We start from the raw sequence: 24,145 nt of genomic DNA, 5'->3' as shown, positions 1-24,145 counted from the left end.
TACTCAAACTACTCCTATGGTTACAGCAAACTGAGTCAAATTTCTGCCTGAGAAGGTACTATTTATTACTTCTGTATTACAGAAAAACACACCAATGGAAGAAAATAGCATTGGAGTGAGAATGCACAGGGCAAGAGCGCGCATCGTGTGCACAGCTCCATCTCCACCTCATTATTTCAGCCCCAAACCAGCAATCCTCCTGTTGCCCATTGATGACATGGGTTGGGCTCACTGAGAGGAGAGGTAGCAAAGCTACACTTTGCTTTTCTTCTGTGTTTTGCTGCCTCAAGCATGCCTCCTTCTCAAACCACCGCTGTCTTTTCTCAAGCCAAGAACAAAATGCCACACACCTCTATCGAAAAATATTCCAACGTATTTATTCGTTTTTTAAACAAACATACAGCTCAAGTAACTGCAACAAACAGCACACAAACAACAGCAAAACTGGGGAGAAAACCCTCACCGTAAACAAGATGTGCTGGAGACCACAATACACACAGACACTTTGCATGCTGAAACACAAGCTCAGGAAGAGCACCCGTCCATCGGGAAGTGTGTCAATTGCTATTACACAAAAACAAAGGATTACCCCAAACATTTCTCTATTGATACAAACCATCCTCTGTATTTAAGCTCTTTCAGCCTAGAACTTCAAGTCTGCTTTTACCCCCTCCTTTTCCTTGCGGGATTTCTGTTTGTTTTCCAAACAAACACACTTTGGTTTTACCATAAGCACCAGAACAAAGCCAAAAGAACTCAGGGTAAAGCACCAAGGATTATCTTCCTAGATTGATATAACATAAAGGTTTGTGGCTTTCGGTATGTTATGATTACTGATACTGAAATCATACATTTGTTTGTCTAGCGGTCTACAACGAGCAACATTTGAGATGAGGTAGATGTGAGAAATCATTATCTCTCTATAATGACATGAGCATTGCATGGCAGCGGGAGTGAAGTCCATGAACGAAATTAATACCTTTTCCTCCATGCTATTCTTTTACCTCTGGAATACCAAACAGTGCTGCTAGCTGACTCTGTATAACCTGAGCGTCATTCTATCGCACTGAAATCCCTGAGACTTCTTGTTTTGTCTCATCAACCAATTTATACATTTTTAGCATGTTTGCAAGTAGAAGATTTAAGGTAGTATGTGATCTGTTAGTTCTGCTGCACTTCTCCTTCCCTTTCCACCATCAGCAGCTGGAGGTAGGCAGGAGATGTGGAAGGAACTGCATATCTGAGTGGTTCAGTGGGGACTGGGAAATATTGAGAGGGAGGAAGTCAGTGGCTTCAACAGGCTTCAACAACCCACACACCCACACTGTGATGCTGAGGAAGAAGAGGGAGAAGCAAGAAGCCCCTCAGCACAGCCCCTTTCTCCCCACAGCTTTCTGCCTCCAGCACAAACCATGCTCTGCTGTCAGCAGCCTTGCAGCACAGCTCACAAACCAAACGCTCGCAACTCAGTGCAGAGAAAAGTCACAGTTGTGCCAGAAAACTTCTGCTGGGCTCTGCTGGGTAAAGTAACCTCAAAATAAAACCATGCAAGAAAAAAATGAACAAATTAATTCATGATTAAAAAAAAAAAAAAGAAAAAAAGTCAAAAAAAAGTTTTCCTTGAAGTCAAATAAGCACCTTTTAAAAAAAACTGCAAAGTCCCAAGAGAGGAAACTGGAATCCAAATGTCATCAGCAGATGATCTTCGTGGTCTTTTCTAACCTTAACAATTCTATATCATTACTGAAACAACAAAGTTTGTCCCCAAGAAAGCAGGCCAAGGTTGTCATCATCTCCTTCCCCAAATCCCTCAGCACAGCAGTACAGGCAAATCTTGAAGTCCTCGCATTCACTCAGTTTCTGTGGTCTAGGACTCAAGCATCCACCCTGGTAATTCTGCTGGATAAACTCCCTATGATTCAGCTCCTGTAGTCACTTGGCCAATATGGCCAGAACAAGATGACAGTCTGGTGACAGTCACCAGCCACTGCACAACAGAGGTAAAGATAATGGTTATCACTTAAGAAGTTTCGTTAACACTCAAAGTTCATGAAGGCCTTGTAGCTAAGGCACTTGAAAGGATAAAAAAAGCCAAAGCGAGTCTTCTGTCAACAGTCTGGATACCAGCTGGAAGGTGGGGAGGTGTCTCACACGTATCTCAAGAAAAAGCAACTCTCATACTGGGTTTATTCAGCCCACGGCTGAAGCACAGCTTGGGAAGGTCAGTCCATGGATGTTTCCTGCAAACCCCCTGCCCAGGGCGCCCAAAGGGCTGCTGCTCTGCATCCCATCTATTGGCAGCTCCGTGTGCAGCTCAACAGTGACTCACCTGCTGCTATCAAACCCTGCCTCACCTGCTGAGGAACAAAGCCAAACACTTTGGAGCACACGCTCCAAAACAAACAAAACCTGACAAAAAGCAGCCAACGCTTACAAACTGTGCAGCACAAACACAGGTGCAGGTGACAAGTAACAGGGCAGAGCAGGTCAGAGGCTGAACAAAAAACACTGCAATGCAGTCAGATGAAATTTATGTACATGCTCATCTCAAAGGATCCAAGATGAATTTTGCTAGCAGAGATGGAAGAATGGCCAACAATGGTGATGCATCTTCTGAGCATCAAAGAAATAAGGCTCAGAAAGGACTCCGGAAGTAGGAGTTGGTGAATGGTCCGCAGGCCTTTTCACATCCACTTTGTCACCTGAGTTAAAGGAGCAACTCTGGAAATCTTCACTTATCTTCTATTCTGAAAGCAGTTTATCGGTGCTCTTTTTCAGAATTAGAGGATTCAGGAGTTTCTATTAAAATTAAAGAATGAATTTCTTCTTCCTTGATTAACCTGTCGTAACCACTCATACAGTCCTCCTTTGCACAGCTCTGGAAGAGAAGAGCAATGTTTTTTAGCAGCATTTTTTTTTTTATTGTGAGAACTGTTTTTTCACCCCCCCAGAAGACAGACCAGTTTCACAACATAAAGCTTTAGGTAACTGTTTCCATACAGCTCTTACCATTGCAATTACTTGGTCTTATGTATATCGTGTTGGTTTTGAGATAAATGGTATCAAAAAGAAAAGTGGAAGCTTACAGATTCCGGCTCCATAGATAAGCTCACCAAACAGCTTTGTACCAACCTGGGGATCCTCGTTCTGCTCCCCAAACATGCGCTTCAGGATTTCCCGAGGGTCCGGGATGGGGGGAAGAATTAATATCTTAAGCCTTCAGAAAATGAAGAAGAAAAACTTCAAATGAATTCATTACAAAAGAAAAATCATCATTTCCAAGTCACAATTGGGTGCAGACAAGAAAATGTGTGGAGTCAGCTTTGACACCACCAGCTTGTTTTTAGCTTCTACACAACTGCAGCTGGAATTCTTTAATTCCACGCTTGTATGTGCACTTCACGTATATTAATTTTGAATTTAGACTTCACTGCTTGAAAAGAGAGGACGTGACACCTGTACAACAAGAATCTAACCGTAAGCAGACATAAGCAATGTTACCAGCAGGAAAACAGAGCACCTATCTGGCCTACTACTCTAATTCCAATGGATGAGGCACAATGGCGTTGCCATTCTTGCTATTTGCTGCATGCTACTGAAAAAGCAACTACTTTTGAAACATGTCACACTGTGAGCAATTAACTGGAAGACAGATGTGTTACAACAGAAATCAAAGGCCAGTCAGAAGTAATGGACTGTAAATAAAGCAATATAATAATTTACCTTTTAAGGTAAACAAGTAGGATTATTGTGGACACTGTCACTATTAATGGAATGGTGATAATTAAAAGAAAATGGAACGCAGAGTTTGGGTTCTCACCTGGAAAACAAAAATTGTTCAAACTTAGGGATGTTTTGGGAGGCTTTTCAGGAAAAAAAAATGACAATGAACAAATTAAGTCTAATTAACTCACAGACAATGTTTTTCAAACACAGTAATGCTTTCGTAGGCAAGGACTCGTTTTTCAGAATGTGATACTGTAATGTAGATACAGTTGGCAAGAAAATGAAAAACAGACTCAGAGCTGAAGAAGAGACAGCACTTGAAAGAGGAGACTGCACAGCTAAATGGACGGCAACCCAAAACACAGAAGTGTAAGCAATAATAGAATTCCTTTGATCTCTCTTCATGCAAATTTAAATACCTACATAGGAAGATGATCCAGGACACCCATTAACTCATCAAGCAAGGTATGAGATTCCTAACAGATAAATTCAAATTCAGGGAAGAATTGCTCTCACCGATGCTCCTTTCTTCGCTCCAATCACTGTAGAATTTGCTGCTGTAGCATTCAACCTTGGGCTGTGCTCTCACTTGGAAGGTATACTTGCTATTAGGGTCAACACTAGGAATCGATGTAGAATTAAATTTAACCTAGCATAACAGGAAAAGGTAATTTGCTTTGTATGATTACCAATATAGTTTTTTGGTTAAAAACAAACGACAAAAAAACAATAACGAGCCCCCTTCCCTCTTGCAGTTATTGTAATACTGATGTTTTGATGGAAGATCTTCTTATGAATACTGAGCTTCGCAGAAAAGGACATGATAGCATCTAACCAGCAGAGTGCCTAAACAGAGATCCCAAAGCTAAGATTTAAACTGACTCACTGCTGTACCTATCATACAGCGTTTGGCAAAAATGATTCAACTAAGACTCAGTGTCTGACAAGGTGCCTTTTGTTCTATTTTTTTTTCTTTTCAATATAATATCTATGACTTGCACTGCCTGCCCCACTCTCAGACAGGCCAACAATACTGATTTAATTTAACCATGAAAAACTCTTCTGCGATGCCTCCATAGAGAGCTGGGCTCAAACTTCACATATTTCTGATAGAAGACGCCAGTTCCCTGAGAACTGTTAACGTAATTTGAGTTTGCTAAAGATGCTCTGCTGGACAAGACTGGCACCTTGCTTTTAAATTTATCTTGTTGTTTACCATTCTGATCAGCCAGCACAGTCAGTTCAACTACACAGATTCAGGCATGCGTACATCCAGACACCAAAGTCAACGCTTTTTATCCGTATGTATTATCAGTATATTTAACTCATCAGGCAAGGTATGAGATTCCTAACAGATAAATTCAAACCCCCACAACTTTTTTTTCCACACCCACTCTCTGTTGTCACTTTTAATCTCCCACAACTTTCTGTACAAGGTTCTGTCATCTTGTGTGCAATTAATTTTGCTTCACAGTACTTGAGCCATGTTGTCTAAGGACAAACAAGTGACGTGGCAGAGAGCAGACCAATAGCAGGCAAGCACAATGCCACCAGACCAAAGTTCCTGATCAAAGAGGAATGCTTAGGCACTACGATATATTTCCTGGTGAGTGTCATTACTCAGTTGAACATACAGTTCTTTACCAGAGAGTTATTACAATTTATTGCTTTGTAATAGACAACAGCATGGATTTGGAAGACTACCATGGATTATGTTGTATATATATTACTACTGGAAAACTACCATGTGGGAGAAAAATCTATCAAATCCACACAATGCTTTCAGCTAGTGCAACCAGCCCATGCACACACAGCACATAGCATTCGTTTCTAAACAAAGGATGAGTTACTATGATCATCAACACAAGTTACAGAAGGCACTCCTGCCTACAGCAGTGGGTTGGAATTGGATAATCTTTAAGGTCCTTTCCAACCTAAGCCATTCTGTGATTCTATGCACAGGGAAAACAAAACAAAAAACGACTGTTAGATGTAAGCAGTGAAAACTCACTTGAATTGTCTGAGCAGTGGTCAAGTCACCCTTGTGGTATCTCACTTCATAACTGAGACAATTTGCTGGAATGGTGCCCGATTCACTCCACTGCAGGTGAATTCCATTGTTAACATATGATAGTTTAGCTATCGTTGGTGTGGCAGGTTTTACTGACATACAAAACAGAAATAAATGGAAATAATTAAAGACAATATTGCATTGGTTACAGAGGCGAACAGAAGTCCTACATTGCATAATGTTACACATATACCAGCTTAGCAACAGAAAGAGGAAAAAGCACCAAAAAAATAAAGAATCAAGACAAAGAGTAGAAATGAGTGAAAACTCTTCCTGAGAACCAAACCTTATCTATATAATTTCTAAATCAAAGATGGGTAGAAGAAGGGAACAGCTAATCACTCTGTTTCTCAAACACACTGACATACCAGCAAGCTTCTTTTCCTCCACCATTTTTTCCCATCCCCTCTACATGGCATTCAACTCACCAAGGGTGGTAGGATTTTCAGTCACGCATACAGGCATAATATTTTCGGAGTCATCTCTGATCAATATACTGATCAGTGGGTACCTATTGGCAGCCTGAGGGAAGGCAAAACTGAAGGCACATTCAAAGCTTCCTTGGCTCACAGAATAATTTTTGCACTCTTTATGTCTTTCCAAACCATCAAACCTACAGGAATAATAAAAAAAATAAAATTAACTTCAGAAGAGAAGGAAGCAAGGGGCAAGCTTATTTATAAAGCTCTTATAAATCCTGAAGGCAGATCTGAAGTTGTGCTATAGCATACAGCATATAGCACGACTGCCTTCTTCCTTGCCTCCCCGGGTTCCACTGAAAACATTCCAGTAACTTTCCCTCCACAGAAAATGAGGGGACTGTTCTCAAACCAGCAACCTGGGCTCCGTTTAGGAGCACAGTAGGAATGATGCTTCCCTGTTTCACACTGCCCTACTGAAGGGCTGCCAAAGGCACAACTGCCTTTTTCATCCTATTTTCAGGTTCCCTCTTGTTTCTGTTCTTCTTATCTCTAATTTGAGTCTAGGAAAGAAGAGAAGCATTCGGAGTAGGCAGTGCTGTGTAGGTACATCAACCTGCTCTGGTAAGCCTCCATTTCAGCAATGACTGCAGTGCACTGACCCAATTTGTTTATTCTCAGCTAACATTATACCCATGGCATCCCACAAGCCCCATCAGCCAAGTTTCTGACCGCACTGCAACCCTCTGACTTTGGAACAAGAGTCTGTTTATGGCAGTCAGCTGGCAAGCGTGGATGATGATAAAAAGATGCTCTTCATTACATGCAGCGTGAATCAGTTATTTATGACATAGAAGATACAAACAGAACTACTAAATGTTAATGCTTCCATACCATTTTTCAATGATTTAAGAGCTGACGTGCACTAGTGAGCAATTCTGACTTAAATTGCCCATGCCTATGGGGCTGCAAGGAGAGGAACCAACATACAGCCCCAGTGCAGCTGTTCTTTTTCCTTGTTTGAATCCACAATTAGGAAAAAAAAAAAAAAAAGCAGTAAAAGGGCTTTAGAAGCAGCAAATCCTTCACATAATAAACATATCAATTTCCTGGACTCTGCAGTAGCAACTTCTGCAGCCTCCAGCAGCTGAGCTTTCTGTTGGACAGGACACCCCTGTGCACAGAGCTTTCAGGACAACAGGAAATAAAATGCATTAAGTAATCTACAACTACAGATTAGCACTAAAGCAGTTTAGGGTTGGTAATAAAGTGTTAATACAAACCAGTAGAATAAACTGTAATTGGTATCCCTACTTGCATTCTCTCCAGGATGCCACATACAAAGCATGTACTCCAGGTTGTGCCAGACACAGCTCAGGCCAACAGCAGCAGTCCCTGGAACACCTGCAAGGCAAGTTTGAAAGTTTGATTTTACCAAAGTCTTCTCACTGCTTTCCAAAAGTCAAGCATCCCTTTTTATGTAACTGAAAAGGTGCAAAAGGCAAAAGAAGAGTAATGTCCCAACTCGTGTTGCTCCAGCACAGCAAATCATCAGTTGCAGCTGTTCACTGACATCTCGCCAGGACAGCTCCTGAACATCAGTGACTCTAACAGCAATACTCAAAGTTTCCACCCCATGTGAATTACTACTCAGTTACCTGAGGTGACGAGCCAGGAAAATATTTTGTTTCTATTGAACTACAGATACTTCAGAAAGGAATTAAAGTACACAACCATCGTAGGCACAGTTTATCATCATTATTATGGACACCTTCCTTAAAAACAGTCAATTATATTTATCTTCTCCGGACAAAAACATTACTTTCTCAGTATTCTGAATGGTTGGAATAGATAATCTTAGTGATCTTTTCCAACCTTAGTTATTCTATGATTATAGACATACCTTTAGTTCCTAACTACGGACAAACACTGGGGTAAGTTGGAATTTCCACTGATACTCCTAGACATCCAATCATAGAAATAAACTTACATGCTAGTGACTGAACAGTGGGTATAAATCAACATAAGTTCCCTCTTATTGCACAACCACAAGATGGCAGGTAGAAGATGAATGATGGTGATCACAACACCTTGGAAGCGCATTTAAATGTGAAGAGCTTGCCTGTGAGACTTCAAGTGTCAGAAGATGCCATTGTGTGCCATTCTGTTAAGCTCTGCCAACTGACCTTCCCTTTAGAATCATAGAATCACCAAGGTTGGAAAAGACCTAAAAGATCACCCAGTCCAACCGTTCACCTATTCCCAACAGCTCCCACTAAACCATGCCCCTCAACACAACATCCAGCCTTTCCTTGAACACCCCCAGGCTCGGTGACTCCACCACCTCCCTGGGCATCCATTGCAGTGCCTGACCACCCTTTCTGAAAAGTAATACTTCCTCATGTCCAGCCTGAATCTCCCCTGCCGTAGCTTGAAGCCATTCCCTCTGGTCCTATCACTAATGACACGAGAGAAGAGGCCGACCCCCAGCTCACTACAACTTCCCTTCAGGAATTTATAGAGAGCAATGAGGTCTCCCCTGAGCCTCCTCTTCTCCAGGCTGAACACGTATCTCTCAGACATATTTTGCTCTGATGTATTTCCATGATATTTTGCTCCATCTCCTCACCCAAGAGATGCACGCCAGCCTCAAGCCTTGCTGTGCTGCGTTACCTTTTGGTGGAACAGAGGTCTCCACCCATTGGCTGTGATTGGTGGCATTACTGTTCTTGCACTCACTTCTCACTTTGAAACGCATCTCCTTATTCAAGACTGTGTCAGTCACACGAAAGAGACTCTTTCTCCACTCCTAAGTTTAGATGGGGGAAAAGAAAACCAGAACATTTGGAATATTGCATCAAATACACAGAAATTACTACAAACACACATTTGAGTCCATTAAAAAAAAAAAAAAAAAAAACTGAAAGCCCAATGAAAAGCCCAGTGACACGAATATCTGACCACACATGGAAGAACTGATGTCACTTAGATGTTTGTTTTCCTTATCAGACACACTCCCAACTCAGCAAGAGAATTCTGTGTGCTCGTTCATGTCTATTGTAATGGGAGCAAGGAACCCTACCACAATGGGGGTAAGGGATCAAAGATTTAGCACATATGGAGGAGAATGATCCTGCAATAAGTCCGCATGGATCTAACAGCTATTTCACTGCTGCTGACCTTATTTGTTAGACCCTCCCACAGACCATTCCACTTGCAATCCAAGCAGGCTTCCAGTTAGTTACTGAAACTATTAAGGAAGTAAATATCTTTCTGCTGAGTTAGCAAGTTCAATTGACTCACAGAAAGGTCTGACAGCGATCATTAGAGGAGAGGCTGTCAAAAATGACATACAACCCTTTTAGCAGTGTCCAGTCATCCTATCAGCTTATCTGCTTGTGAAACCACAAATCCCAGCACATCCTGGGGCTCTCAGACAGAACACAGCAGTCACAGTGCAAAGGCCATTAGGAACATGAACAACAGCTCAACAACAAAGGATTATTTCAGCAGGCATCCTTAGGGGCGTTCCATTGATTTTAACCATGCCCAGCACTGCTGGCCCCACGGTCAGTGTGTACTTCAAGCTTCAAACTCAGACCGTTTGAAACTACTGAGGGATGGAAAATTATCTTGCTAACTCTCCTACAGCCCCCTCAGTGTCACAGAAACGCTTCTTGTCATTGTGATCAAAGAGTTCTCAATCTATAGTGAGACACACCGAGAATCACACCTGGGATGCAAAACACCCAACACAGAAAGAAAAGCAGGAGAGCCAAATGAACCCATTTTCAAAAGATAAAGATTTCTTCCATGCTGTCTTCATAACACAAAGCCCACGAGCAATTGGAAGCACAGTGCTGGGGCAGGGCAGGCACGCACACGCACTCCCACATTATTACTGCAATACTCCTGTGTTATCAGGAGTAGTTCCACTATCAGAGAGTGACAGATTTTTGTCTCCATATTCCACATGTTGGAGTGACTCGTTTTTGAGGTTTTGATCCCACAACAAGAATCAGAAGTTGTAATACAACTGCACTTCTTAACATGTCTACAGATATAATAATATAACACACACAGACCTAGCTTTATCACAATAATATATTCACCAGAGCACCTGCTGCAGAGCAGCAGGACAAGAGGAACTCACGTTTTTGTGCTGAGACACCTCATCGATCAGGATGTCACTGGAATATTCCAGGTCACAGCTACTGCTGATGTTCTCTGGGGGATTCCATGTCCAGTTCAAGGTGCAGATTTGGATAAATGAATAGTTGAGGTTGGATGGAGGGGGTAGAACTTTTTCTCCTAAAAGGAAGAAGTTATTGCTATAGCAACCCCATCGCTCCACATTTCACCATTGATAATGACAGATTTTTAGCTCTTCATCAGAACATAAAGAGCATTCTTCCGTGTTTGCTATCAGAAAAGCTACTGTCCACCACAACGCCTCCACCACTCCCATTAACAAGGCCCACTGATTATCACTATAAGAAACACGGAATATATTTTAAAGTGATTTCAAGGAAATCACAGCATAGAGCATCTGTGGCAAAGAAACCAATGTTTATAGGGAAAGATGAATCTCAGTGCCCGCGTTTCCCATTTCTTGTTGTGAGTTCGCATCACGAACGCCAAATCTTCTGCAAATGTATGTAGAGCCTATGAAGCCATTGATATTTTATCCTACCCACAATTCAGCCATCAGTACAGGTTCAAAAAGAACACTTCAAAAAGAGAAAAGCCATCACCACTCGTAAGCAACAACAGTAGGCTAGAGCCACAGTTCAGCCCAATCTAATCAAAACCAAGAGTGTTACTCAAACAAACAGACAAACAAGCCCACAAGGCTTCTTCAATTACTCACATTTAACACCATGCTCTCACACGGTGAGCCAACTTAGCATGGAAAAACAGTAATTCACCACGGCTGTGCTTCAGTGGTAAATGTTTTTGCCTCCTCCAAAGCACGACGGAGCAGAGGAAAGCAGAGGAAAGTGACTCAGAGGCGCTGGGATAAACCCATTTGTGCCTCCAACCTTCCAGACCTGGGCACTGAGTCACTGCCTTCTAACAGCTCATCACGGCTCGAAGGTCAGATGGAGAAGGAAACGAGACAGAAAGTAAAAAACTGGCAGGAAAAACTAAAGCGTGGTGCATTCTAGAAAAAGTCAGCCACTGGTGACTCCCTAAGAAACCCTCAGCGTGCTACTAAAAGATATTTAATAAGAGGCCAAACGAGACGGCTTCTTGATTGCATTCAGGTCTCACTGCTACCTGCTGGCTGTGGAAGGGGTATCCCTGCTGTGCAGCAGCTCCACAAACACTTGAAACTGATACCAACCGGTGCTACGTGTCCCAAAACCCCCTCCAACATTTGGGGCAACGTGTGTGACAAGGGAAAACAATGACATAGATAGGAGATCTCCCATCCAGTTCGGCATGCAACCGCATTTGCTTCTGCTAGCAGAAGGAAGGGGATGGAAGAAAAGGCAAAAAAAGGTTCCTTCAGCAAGAATTCTGCTGCAAGAGTCTGTCATACCATTATCTTAAATGTCCTGAGAGCTATTTCTGCTGAAGCTCCAAGAAAATTAATCCAGCTCTCTGAATTTGCACAGCCAAGGAACAGGCAGCAGCAGAGCTCAGATGTTACCATCTGTGTGACAATTTACGTTCAGAACAAAAATGAGAAGCGTCACCAGGATTTGCTGCCTTAGCCCAAACACTCCTGGCTTTTCTGAGCAGACAAAGCTTGTGGAATTATTATTGTTATTTTAAACAGCTGATCTCAGAAGCAAAGAACACGCAGTAATTCTGAATCACCAAGCTTACAAAATAGTCTCCTTCTAGAACACCAAGCCAGAACACCATCCCCATCACCTGTCCCACTGCAGAACACATTTCCCTATTGCCTCTTCCACAGCAAAGCCCCTCCAAACAGCAGCAGGGCCTGAGCCTGTCAGCTCCAAGTGCTGCTTCATGGAGGTTCTTCAGATAACACAAAGGAAACAAAACGTGCCACCAAATATTTATTCAGCGCTCTGAGCAATGTATTCTCCTGATCTTTCTTTGAAATCACCCACAAAAGCCACAAATCATTAAAAGAAGTGAGTTTTCTCAGTGGTCACCATTTAAAAGGTCTGGCAAGAATTTTCTGCCTGCCCACAGTGAGAACTGGGAACACTCAAGGTTTATAAATACATGAATTGCATCCGTGTAAGAAACTTAAATCCAAAAAGCCTCAAGTTGAAGCCGAAGCTTAAGAGTTGTGTGGGTTTTCATTCAGCTGAAAATTTGCTTTTATTTGTGCATCCAGTCCAACATGCACACATATATTTACATACAATATAGACACAATCTAATACTTCGTTATTCAAATCTCACTGGCACAGCAATTTGGCAGGACACCTCAACAGCCAAATACAAAACATGAAAGATACGACAGTTTGGAAGGTTGGAAGTGGGTGATTCTTAAGGTCCCTTCCAACACATACCATTCCAAAGCTTTAATATCGTTCTTGAAAAGAAAAGAAAAGGAAAACCAAAACCAAACAGCGCAGTGATAGCTTCCAAGAAAGCACAGCAGTAATGCAAACAGCAGAGCTGAAACAATACTGCACATAAACAGCACCAAAACCCCACGAAACCTTTTAAAAACCATCAGGTGGAAACATCAACGAACGTTCTGTATGAATTACTGTAAAAACGTCGTAAAAAAGAACAAAACAAACAAGCAAAGCCCTTTCTCCTTGTCCTTTATTTTCTTAAGACGCACTTCGTGGTTATAAAGCGAATCGCACCCGGTTATAAAGCAGCAATTCCCAAACGCTTGAGGCCGTACGGACGCATCAAAGCGAGCCATAGGGCTTCATCCCCTGCATCTGGACACCCCCCGCTTCTCATCAGCCCCCCACGCACCCGCTCCGCTTTCCAGCTCGCCCTTCCTAAGGAATTCGGGGTGCGGAGGGGCGGCTCGGAGCACCGCCGCTGCCCAGCGCACACCGCAATGCCCGCACAGCTTCGGCTCGGGTTTCTTAAAGCAGCGACAGCCCCAGGAACCGCCGAGCTTAAAAGATATCTGCGATCTGCCCTGCAGGGAAAGAGATGCAGAACTCCGAGCATCTCCCTTCCCCGCTCCAGTAAGAGGCGCAGCGCAGTGCGGGTGCCGATCCCTCTGAAGCTCACGCACTTCGGGCGATGCAGCCACGAAACGAAAGCTTTTGATTTCGGTAGACGATGCCAACCAGCCCCCCCAGCCGTCCGTCGGTCCGTCCGCCCGCAGTCTCTCGCCGATGACCGCTCCCCGCCGGCACCGAACCCGGCTCTTTCTGCCCTCCTCCCCCCGGCCCGGCCCAGCTCACCTGCAACCACCGCCGCCGCCACCGCAAAACACGCGGCGAGGAACAGCAACCGACACCGCAGCGGAGCTCCGAACGAACCCCGGCTCTCCATCGCTCCACAGCTCCCTCCGTCCGACAGCGACCGACCGCACGCTCGCACTTCCCGTCGCGGGGGGCGGGCCAGACGGGAAGAGCCGCGCCGCGGCCCGCCCAGGTAACCCGAGCCGAGGGGGGGCGGCCTCGGAGGGCGGCTGCGGCCAACCCGCGCCCACCTGGGCGGCCCCTCGCCGTGCCCGCTGCCCGTCGGTGCCGCTTCGTCCAGCGCCCGCACCGCGGAGCCGAATGGGCGCCCAGCGCGTCTGTGGTGCCCCCCAGGGCTCCTCCCTCAGGCACCAGCGCGGCCGTAAGCTCGAAAAGATCGCGTCTGGGGGAGTAAAAGTGATTTTTCACACCTCGGCTCCGACCGCTATTGAAACGTGCCCGAGATGCTAACGTCTTCTCGCGAAGAAATTGAACGTGTTAAGTGAGTCGCCGGTAGCTCTCGTGATGTTACGCTGAGTTCATCAGTTCCCCCCACAGCAGAATTCGTCGCTTCCAAATCCCTCCTGCAATTTTGTGCCATCGCTGTAGCTGCCATCCGAACTAAAAACGTGCCTTGTTCCTTTTCCTACCCACCATGCCAGCTCTTCCTTATACAAACTTTCCCAAACTTCCTCTGCTTCAGCAGTTTTGCAATCAAGATTAAGGTTGCTTTTTGCTCTCTTTTATTGGTGTGACGTGGCTGCAGTTTTCCCAGATTTCCACATTAGTGGAAATACCCCACGAGTGATCTTTTAATACATCCCAGGATAAGAGAACATTCGGGACAAGGCATTTTCCTCTGACCCCTGCTGTTCTGGTTAGCATTCCTGCTCCTGGTTATCAACAGAGAACAGATAGAAAACTGCATGGAACAGAGAGGAGATGTTGGCTAAATTTCAAGGCAAACCGAAACTGATTAGTGAGGATTGCTTGTTCCCACTCATCTGAACTGTTCAGTATTTCCTCAGCAATTCAAGGAGTTTTGCAAGAGTTCATCTGCTTTTCAGAGCTCAACTTAGAAAAAGGAAAGCGGATCTTTTTACGAGAGGGAGAGGAATGTCCTGGGCCAGTGCTGTAATTTTTCTTTTCTGCCTGTTTGTTTGGATAGTCCTGGAAAAACAGGAGGGTTTAGCAAGTTTCCTAGCTGCTGCTAGAAAACATCCACGGACTCCAGTTATAAACAAATGAAAATCACCACTTCACATTGCAGGACACGACGATACTGTCAGGCTGTAGAACTGCATGTAGCTGATGTGGACTATGGTTGCTGCAGATGATCTTTGCACGGCACAACAGGGCAGACCCAGTGACCTCTATCTTGCTTTCAGTTTCCTTCTCAATGTTTTCTTTCCTTCCCCCTTTCTATTTTGTCCACTCTATCTCCTGGGATGTGGCACCAGGCGCACAGCCGGGGCTCAGCTCAGCCTGTTGGCTGCCTGCCTGTAGTCGGAGGCAGAAGCAATGTTTCTCCCTGCCCCTGCTCTCATGCTATCAGTTTTCCTGTCCACATCTCAATGCAAATGGAGTTCCTGCCGAACGCTTTGATCCTCACCACCTCCCCCGTTTCCCAATCCCAGTGAGTCCTGTCCTGCATCTTGCTGTTGCAAGCCCCGTGCTTCCTGATGTTCTGAGCTAATGAATCTGCACTGCAGTGCCTGGATCTCATGCTGACACACCTGATGTGTTTCTGAAAGGCTCTGTTAAATACCTGGCACATGGCATCACGTCTGGTTACATCGGAATAAGATCACACTGCTGAGCTGCCCTTGGCTGCGTGCTCCTGCCATGTCCAGCCATGCAGTCGTAGGGCTGCACTGTGATGTTGGTGACAAGTTCTAAAAAACAACAGTAATGCTTTTTTTTTCCCCCCTCTAAATCAGGTTAAAAGATGGATGAGATGCATGGCGTGGTGTGGCTGCATGGTGACTGGGTGCAAGAAGAGGCAGCAGTGATATGCAGTGTGGGGCAGGGGGAGACTGTCCTTTCTGAGAGCAGAGATCTTCAGTTGCCCCACATCAATCACAAAGTTCTTTCCTCGTCTTTTCTGATCTTGCAGCAGCTTCTGTGGGTACTTCAGATCTTAGCTGACGTCATTACAGGCTCTTCAAAAGACAGATGGGGTCAATTCAAAGAAGAGTCAGCTTGATTACAATAAAGTTGGATCAGAAACACAAACATCCAAAAACATTGCTGAAAAAAACCCTCTCTGACTCAGAGAGCCTCTCCCTTTTTGACCTTGGTGTTCTTCCGGCCAGGCCAAGAGTTTTAGAGTATATGTGCTCCTAACAGCCTCATAACTCAGCAAGCTGCCTGTGAGCTGCTACCAGCACCTCTGAAATCCAGAAATGATGTGGCATAAAATCTAAATCGTTCTGAGAGCCCTTTTGGGTACATGTGGAACCAAGCGTGCTTGTGTAAAAAATGGTATCCCTCCCCAAAACATGGTACTATGAATGCATGCATCAGTTCAAGGTCTGTTTAATTCACCCATGTATTTGGCAAGGGAGCAACTCCTTCACCTCCCACTGCTCCCAGACAGGTGGGAACAAACCTGATTCTCCAGCAAGACTTGCAAGAATCCTGAGCAGGAGAGCAGAAGCAGCAGTAGAAATGAGGTGATAGCAGTGCTATTACTGACTTCCGTTGCATCACATTATAGCTGCTACAAATGCCTGGGTTGGAATATTTATTATATCCTGGCAACTCAATCTCCCCATCAGCTGAGTTAATGGGAGCAGAGTGACTGGAGATGTTCCCAAAGAGCGAAAGTCTGGGTTTGAGAACTGGAACTACGCAGCACAGCAAAACCCTGATCGTGAACTTACTGAACATTTTTCTTTTTTAGGAGAACAGGCAGATTTGCCTCCAGATTTCCTCACTGGAGAATCACACTTTATTCTAAGTTTGCATGCATTCCTGTATCTCAGTCATTGGTTTCCCGAAGAATCACATTTCTGGGATCTTCAGAGAAAGGCACGTGACATTTGTGCTCCTGTGCTACTTCTGAGTTAACCTCTTCCACTTCCCAATGAATAATTCAGTGCTAATCCTAAGATTTGGTGTGCTTACGCATCTGCAGGTTCTTTTTTTAAACCTGGAGACAGTGCATGCAATGGCACATCTGAGTGATTTTGGTCCCCAGGATCTTACTGTGGTGTTGGCTTCAGCTCTTCATTCTGTTATTCAGAGAAGGAAGAAAAAAAAAAGGAACCTAAGCAAAGTACATTGCTTGCAACACCTATTTTTCCATTTTGTAGTCTCTAAGTATGCACTGGAATAAACTCTCCCTTCTTTGGGCTGAATGGAACATGAATTTGCCCTTCTTGCTGGAATTACTGATTCTCCAAGAACAAGACAAGGATACAAAGAGCAGTGTAGGAACACCTCAGGATTCTCTGGAGTTGCTTTGTGTATTACTCAGTGCCAGAGTTACACTGGATCACAGCAGAGGTGAATGGGAGGTGCTGCTCTGTCATCCCAGAAGTTAAGCAGGGCTGTACAACGCACATCCACCCAGCACACACCATAAAAGCACTTCTGCTGTGACTTGCTAGTAGCAGGTGTCAACCACGTACAAAGAGAGTAAATTACATCCAGAATAACTGAAATTCTGACAGCCACGATTTCCCATTTATTACCCCATCTCATGGAAAGTTCTGCTTTTGGAAGAAAATCAGAACGTTAACAAGTGTGCAGAAATACATCCTCAGCTGCAGGAAATTCCAGGTCCCAGGCTTTTTTATTTTGAAAGAAACGTTGGAATGATGTCTTCAAATACCGCTTTCTGATCTGTGTGCAGGAGAAAAGCCGCATGCCAGAGGCAGCAGTAAATACTGAGGCTTTGCCAGCTCCGTATCACGCAGGTGAACAAATCTCTAAAGCATGTTCTTGTGTACAGAGTGCTGGCAGACCCTGGGTGGCTCTACATGCCCTGATCTGTTTGGCTCTAACACACAGCGATCCAAAAAAGTCCCGATGCTGAGAATGGTGCTCCTAATCCTCGCTGCCAGGCACCTTACCCACTGCTTCTCCCTTTGTGCAAACAGCAGAGCGATTGCAAAATGACCGATGTGTCTGTTGTGGAGACTTGACAGGTTAGACAGCAACTGTGCAGCAACAGTAATTAGAGGCCTACTTGTAAAATACATACGTGCAGCTATAAGGATGTTAGAAGGAATGTCTGTGAATTAAACTATCGCGACCAGAAATAAGAAAAAACAACGCAGGGCTTATTTCACTGGTAACAATTACCTATGAAAAGGATAGGAAGGGAAAATGGGAGCACCTTCCGGGCAGAGTTGCCCAAAGATAGGAGTAATGACGGATGCAGCACTCTGCAGTCCACTGATCATTCCCTATTGTTCTCAGATTGGTACAAACACAAAGCAAGGCCAAGCTGGTTTGTCATCAGTGTCATTATATCCTGTGTCAAAAAGGCACCTTTTCCATTGAGATTCTTCTGTTCTGCATCCAGTTGGGTTATTTAGCTGCAAGAACAGGGGACAAATCCTTAAGGTATGAGCGTTTTTCTTATTCATTTATATATGCTAATTGAATTAAATACATTTTTTTAGCTGATTTACTGCGACGACTTTCTTTCTATATTAACATTAAATTGAAATGACAACTCCAAGACCAACAACAGAATTAGAAGTGAAGACAAAAATTCAACTTGGAACATTAGAGACATCCAGAGACATGAACAAGAATTTTGCTGGATTTCCAGCAGAAATAAGGAATAATAAGGGAAAATTCATCCATACACGTTATTGTGGAACATCCAAGACATCCAGAGACATGAACAAGGATTTCACTGCAATTCCAGGAGCACAATTTGATTTTCTGTCATATTTAAGAGGCATAGCTCAAGAGTTTTAGTATGTCCACATCCCATCATTGCTTGGTATGTTCAAAATAGGCCTTCAGTACCAGTATTTGGAATATTACTAGCTCCAAAAAAAAACCCCTTTTAACGTATTCACTATTAAAACTGCTTCATCACCTTTTAGAAAGGAAAACTCTCACTCTCTGCCCTTGTATGTCCTTTGCTGAAAGATTCAAATCAATAAGGTAGGAAACCATACTTACATGTCCTAATCTCTCTTCCTCTTTCTTGCAAGCTAAATGCAGAGCCTGTTTGGCATGAGAGCACACACAAGCAGAAATGCGGGCTGGTGGTGACGTTGCCAGATCTGTGTGTTGCTTGCAACAGCTCACGGGTGGATTTCTGGATCACAGCGTTTGTTTCTCAAAAGACAATTTCAGATATTTAGAATCACACTCAATAAACATTTGGAATGTGGTACGTTTACTACCTGTAGATAATTCTTCTTACAGAAATGAGAAGTCTAACATTCTATCAGCCCTAAAGCCAAGCTAAATACCTAGGCTGGAGTCTTCTTATAATGGCATTTTATTACATCTCATTAGAAACCCCAAGCCTTTCCATATGAACTACTGGAATCATATTTACAACTGATGGGATTTTGAAAAACACAGACTTTAAAAATGTTGTCGGATAAAAGAATTCCTGATATGTTTTCTCCTTCCGTAAGGAGACAGAGCCAATGTATCAAAGCTATGGGGAGGGGAAAAAGGAGTAGAAGAATGATGGCAAATACATTTTCTCCAACAACACCTGTTGGACAAAAATAATACATTTTCAGAAAACAGATTTGCTTCATGGCAGGGACCATTTATATCATGTGATGTTAACACCAGTCAGGTCGGAGCTATTTCATTTCAATGCGCTGCACTTTGGTAAAAAACACATCTCATGGATAATAAGAACTTTATTGGAACGTTGTAATTCCCAGCCCACTTTCAGGTGTCCTCAGAGTTTATATCTGTGTGAGACCATGAATGGTAAAGAGGATAAACTGCTATCAAATGACAGATCTCTCGGGTTGTCCTTAGTGGCTACAATCCATCCTTTTGCAGATGTGAAAGGTTACCCAGAATTCAAACCAGCTAAAGTAAATCCAGCTCTTGTGGAGGTTATGACCACCTGCCCAGAGGATGTACAATAATTATCATTTCTGAATTAAGTTTTACTTATCCAGGCCAGGGTGACTTTACTCTCATCATGCGAGTGCAATTGGGGACATCTGGGCTCCAGGTCTCTTTCTAGAAGGGGAAGGTCTCCTACAGTGACTACAATTTCTCCTTCACGTCCCCTGCCCAAGAAAGCTTTTAGCAGCAAATATGATACAGTGCTAATGTCTATATACTCTATGCTCCTTCTATTTACAGAGTAGTTTTACATTTTATTATATCCCATTGTACAACTTTACATAGTACCATTATCATTTCAATTCCTTGTTCTGCAATTCAAGGCATACTTGGTTAACTGCCTTTCCGTGTCCAGTCATAGATTTAGCTTTAAAAAAAAAAAAAGGTAGAAAAGAAGCACAGTGGTGCAATGTCCAGGCACTTTCCATGTTGCTCAGCAGAAGAAGCAAGCACCCTGTCTGAAAGCACGGTAAACTCAAGGGGGAGGAAAAAAAACAAAATCTCTGCTCATGGTGGATTTTTAAAAATCCTTTACACAGTGCCAAATATTCCTGAGAAAGCTCTGTAAAGTGTCGCCGATACGTTTAGATTTCAGCAGTGGGTCTGAGAGAGCAGTAACTTCCATTGCTGGATGTGCCGCTGATGGCGCAGAAGACGTGCAAGGAGTCGTGCATCCACGGCGAGTGCATTGGGTCTTCGTGGTACATCTAGGCAGAACAGAACAGCCACAAGCTCAGTAACAGTTTCAGTTTGTTGCCTATAAAAAAGTTGTTTAAAAAGGTATGGGAAAGAGATATCCAACCTTGTCTTCAGAGCTGTTTCACAAAGGCAGCATAACAAAAATGAGAAAGAACAGCGATTTAGCGATTTCTGTAGCATTCAGATATATCTGCCCTTCTGTACATCACCAGATAGCCTTCAGTTATGACTATCCAGTCTAGGAAAGAAACAATTTTCTCTGTATAGAACTTTTAAATTGTATCTTAGCATCAATAAAAATCAGATCTAAATATTTATATATATAAGCATGGTGGATATATGCAGCTAAGTACCGTATATGCAGCTAAGCAAACACCACTACATCTGTGCCACGTGCCAAGACTTTGCACTCTCTAACCTGAAGGATGCCTTACAGCACTGAATCTACATGCACCAGTAGAGCTGTCCTAGAGCTGAGCACGTTTTTACCCTGTGACTCATCAGAGTTTGTCTGAATTTACAGTTGGCAAACTGAGATGAATCACAGAGTCACAGAAACACCAAGGTTGGAAAAGACCTACAAGATCATCCAATCCACCTATCCAAGACCAACCACCCACCTATCACCAATAGTTCTCACTATCCTTGGGCCATCATCAACACATTCTGGACACCCAGTGTTCAGCCACTCGGAGGCTTCTTGTGCCCATCTGCCTGCAGCTTACCAGTTGTTTTCACATTTCCCTTAATTAAAATATCAGTAGGAAGGTTACAGGCTGACCCATCTGTCCCATCTCCTTCACTAAGTGCACTGCCTGTGCTTCGCGGCACTGAACACACTTAGAAAAGGGCCTGCTGTTTGTAATGAGAACCCTTAATGAATATAATGTACCTTCATGTTTAACCGACTGATTTCGCAGGAGAGGAAAACACGTTTCACTGTTTAGATTGTCAGATACTGAGCCCGTTTGATGGCAGTACAAAGTTCAGGTCAGCGGTTATCTACAGATCATTGTACAACAACTAACAACAGTGCTCCTAAACACCATATTTTAATACAGAATACTAAAGCCCCACAGAAGAAAGTGAAAATATATCCTTCCCAATGAGCAGTTCACTTTGGTATTTTGGTTGCTGTACTTTCTGCACATTAATCGAAGAACAGGGCAATGCATTTGTAAATATGTTAAAATCATAGGGCATGCTACAATGGTACTTCTTTGTTCCAGGATAATTTTAACCGTAGTGCTCCCACAGTGCAGAACTGAGTGATTTGTTTCCAATTTGACTATTGCAGAATTCAGAAACCACAGAAGTTCCAGCAGCTGCATGCAAATCAGATGTCCTGGAGGAAAGCATTTGCAAACAGTAAGCAGGTGGCAACTCCCGTAACAAACAACTCTCAACCAAATTCAGCAGTGAAGTAAACAAAGTAGGCAATGTATGAGAAAAAAATGAGCGTGCTAAAGGAAAAGACCAGTAAGAGAAAGGTGGTTCTGAGTGGAATAGCAGGGAAACCCAACACAGAGGGGACGTGGCAGTCGCCTATCCACAAACACATCCTCTTTTATATCTCTCCAATAAAATCCAACCCCATCATGACACTCCATATCCTGTTCCCCTGAAATGCTATAGTGCTATTTAAAAAAACGAAACAAAATAAAATAAAAAGCCTTTGAGCATTGTTTTATTGTGTATTAGTCTGACTTAGTAAAAGCAGCCTGGTGCACTTTGCTTATTTTGCCACTTGTGTGTTTCTGTGTTCCTTTGAACAACTGCTCCAATTACTGTGGGATTTACCTATTTTCAGGGACTGCTGCAGTTTTAATTAACTGTCACACCTGGGATTGTTGCATTGAAGGCAAATAAATGAAGTTTAAGCCGTATATTATCTAAGCCATAAGAAGACAAAAGACATTGCGTCAGCAGGAGATTTTGGGAACTCTCCTAACTTTCAAGTCCTATGAATCACAACAGTCAGCACTGCTCGTCTCACAGGGTTGCTGCTGTACGACTACAATGAGCTTTGTTTTGGTCATAATGAAGGCAAAATAGGAAAGCAGATGCTACTTCAGAAAGTTCTCATGGTATTTCACAGCACAATACTAGGTAGGTGTGCACCTCACCGATGCTACAATTCAAATGTGTTTTCCTAGAAGGATCCAAGAGAACATTAAAACAGATGATGGAAGGCAGCACAAATAGTTTCACAGCGCTTGCAAGTGGTTGGTATTAGGTCAATGTTCAAAGAAAATATCCTTTAAAGGAAAAAAAAAAAAAAAAAAAAGGAAGTCAAGCAGGATTTAATTGAGGAAATGGAAATTTAGGCAGAGAATTTCAGCCTGTGACTTATCACAGCTTTCATGCAATATAGAAAACACGAAGCCAAACATGGCATAAGAATTCTGATCACCACAACATCTGGGAAACCAATGACACCAATCACTGAAGACTCCATCCTGCATACCAACACCAGGATGAGACTTTCTGGCACTGAATGAGAGGACTGTGGGGGTTGGAAGGGGCATCATCGGCTCCAAACCCCTGCTACAGCAGGTTCCCCAGAGCAGGTTGTGTGGGAAAGCATCCAGGTGGGTCCTGGATATCTCCAGAGAAGGAGACACCACAACCCCCTGTTCCAGTCTCTGCTACCCTCACTCATTGCTGTTCGTGCAGCTAAGATGGAATGGGAAACCAACCATGTCATTGACATAACATGAGGTGTTTTCTATTAGTTGTCAGTGAGTTTTCATCTTTAGCTACTTTTCAAGCACAGAGAACCATTTCTGCGGGCTCCTGACATGCAGTACATGCCTGTTCATGGATGATGTCCGAAAGCTCTTTCACCATATCCCGAAAGTTTGATTTCAGTCCCTCGTGGTACTCCACTTGATCCTCTTTAATGAGTCTCTCGTTGAGCTCCAGAGCAATTCCACAGGCTTGTATAAACTTCCTGGGGAGGAAAAGAAAGAACTTTAGGCACGACTGTTTCCTGATCTTCTACTGAAGCAGATAACCATGTCTTCCTGTTTCTCCAAGTCACATTCTAGGGCCATCCTGAGCACAGTGGATCAGGGAACAGGGAAGGACTGCAACACAGGACAGTGCTTTCCAAAGGAGCTCCATGGAGGCTCCATGGGCACAAAATGGCACTAAATGTGGCACACACCAGCAGTCCAACACAGTGCTCTCTGACCTTCTCCAGAGCTTGTGCACCACACACAGCTCCCTGGGCAGCCCAACCAGCTGCCATTGGGGTCGCAAGCAGGCCATGGTCAGGTGCACAGGGTTTGGTCCATCTGAGGTCAGATTTCTAGCAGCAGGCACACCCTGCATCACGTGGAGCTCCAATACTGTTTTTACAGCTATTCATTTCATGGTTTCTCATTTTCTTCTCTTCATTTCGCATGCATAGTTCTCCTTTTAACTATTTAATTAATTTATCTTAGACTATAACAAAATCACAAGCATTTCTGGGATTTTCCAGGATTTTTTTTTTTCTTCCCTCTGTGTGTGTGTGTGCATGAAACAGATTATGTTTGGTTTTTCTTCCTGGATGCACAGCAGGGCTGGAGTGAAAGAAAAACATTACCTCTGCCCTGCAGCCATGCATGGCAGATTTGCAGAGATTATTTACTTATTCTTTCCATGGTTTGGTCACTTGATGAAGTAAACAGGATTGACCCAAATGCTGCTCTATCCATAAGTTACCAGTGGGTGAAATGGGCACCAAGCAATAAATATAGGAGCTGGTGGGCAACTGCTTGCTGCTGGGAGGTCCAGAAAGTAGTGTG

At 43.6% G+C, this 24,145-nt stretch overlaps 2 protein-coding genes across 3 annotated transcripts in view; both read right to left on the bottom strand.

The window, feature by feature from the left end:
• Positions 1 to 360: 360 nt before the first annotated feature.
• Positions 361 to 13,720, bottom strand: IL13RA1 (interleukin 13 receptor subunit alpha 1). The gene is made up of 10 exons (XM_042876819.1): positions 13,581 to 13,720; positions 10,370 to 10,527; positions 8,890 to 9,025; positions 7,500 to 7,620; positions 6,226 to 6,410; positions 5,738 to 5,889; positions 4,243 to 4,375; positions 3,724 to 3,820; positions 3,133 to 3,217; positions 361 to 2,878 (listed from the first exon to the last, which is right to left on the bottom strand). Exons 1-10 carry the CDS (start codon positions 13,669 to 13,671, stop codon positions 2,759 to 2,761), a joined length of 1,278 nt encoding a protein of 425 aa, XP_042732753.1. The 5' UTR covers positions 13,672 to 13,720; the 3' UTR covers positions 361 to 2,758.
• A 5,694-nt stretch (positions 13,721 to 19,414) lies between these two features.
• The window catches only part of DOCK11 (dedicator of cytokinesis 11), a 69,990-nt gene continuing 65,259 nt past the window's right edge, over positions 19,415 to 24,145 (bottom strand). For both annotated transcript variants that reach the window (XM_042876447.1, XM_042876448.1), the window contains exons 52-53: positions 23,166 to 23,304; positions 19,415 to 20,359 (exon numbers count right to left, since the gene is read on the bottom strand). In XM_042876447.1, the coding sequence (XP_042732381.1) occupies positions 20,237 to 20,359; positions 23,166 to 23,304 (262 nt within the window). In that variant the 3' untranslated portion in view covers positions 19,415 to 20,236. The remainder of the gene's footprint in view (positions 20,360 to 23,165; positions 23,305 to 24,145) is intronic.

Source organism: Lagopus leucura, unplaced genomic scaffold (assembly GCF_019238085.1).
Source record: "Lagopus leucura isolate 7727_CA_CO unplaced genomic scaffold, USGS_WTPT01 Super-Scaffold_100016, whole genome shotgun sequence".
NCBI lineage: Eukaryota > Metazoa > Chordata > Aves > Galliformes > Phasianidae > Lagopus > Lagopus leucura.
The sequence above is the reverse complement of the archived record's forward strand: the minus strand, read 5'-3'. Positions and strand labels throughout refer to the sequence as shown.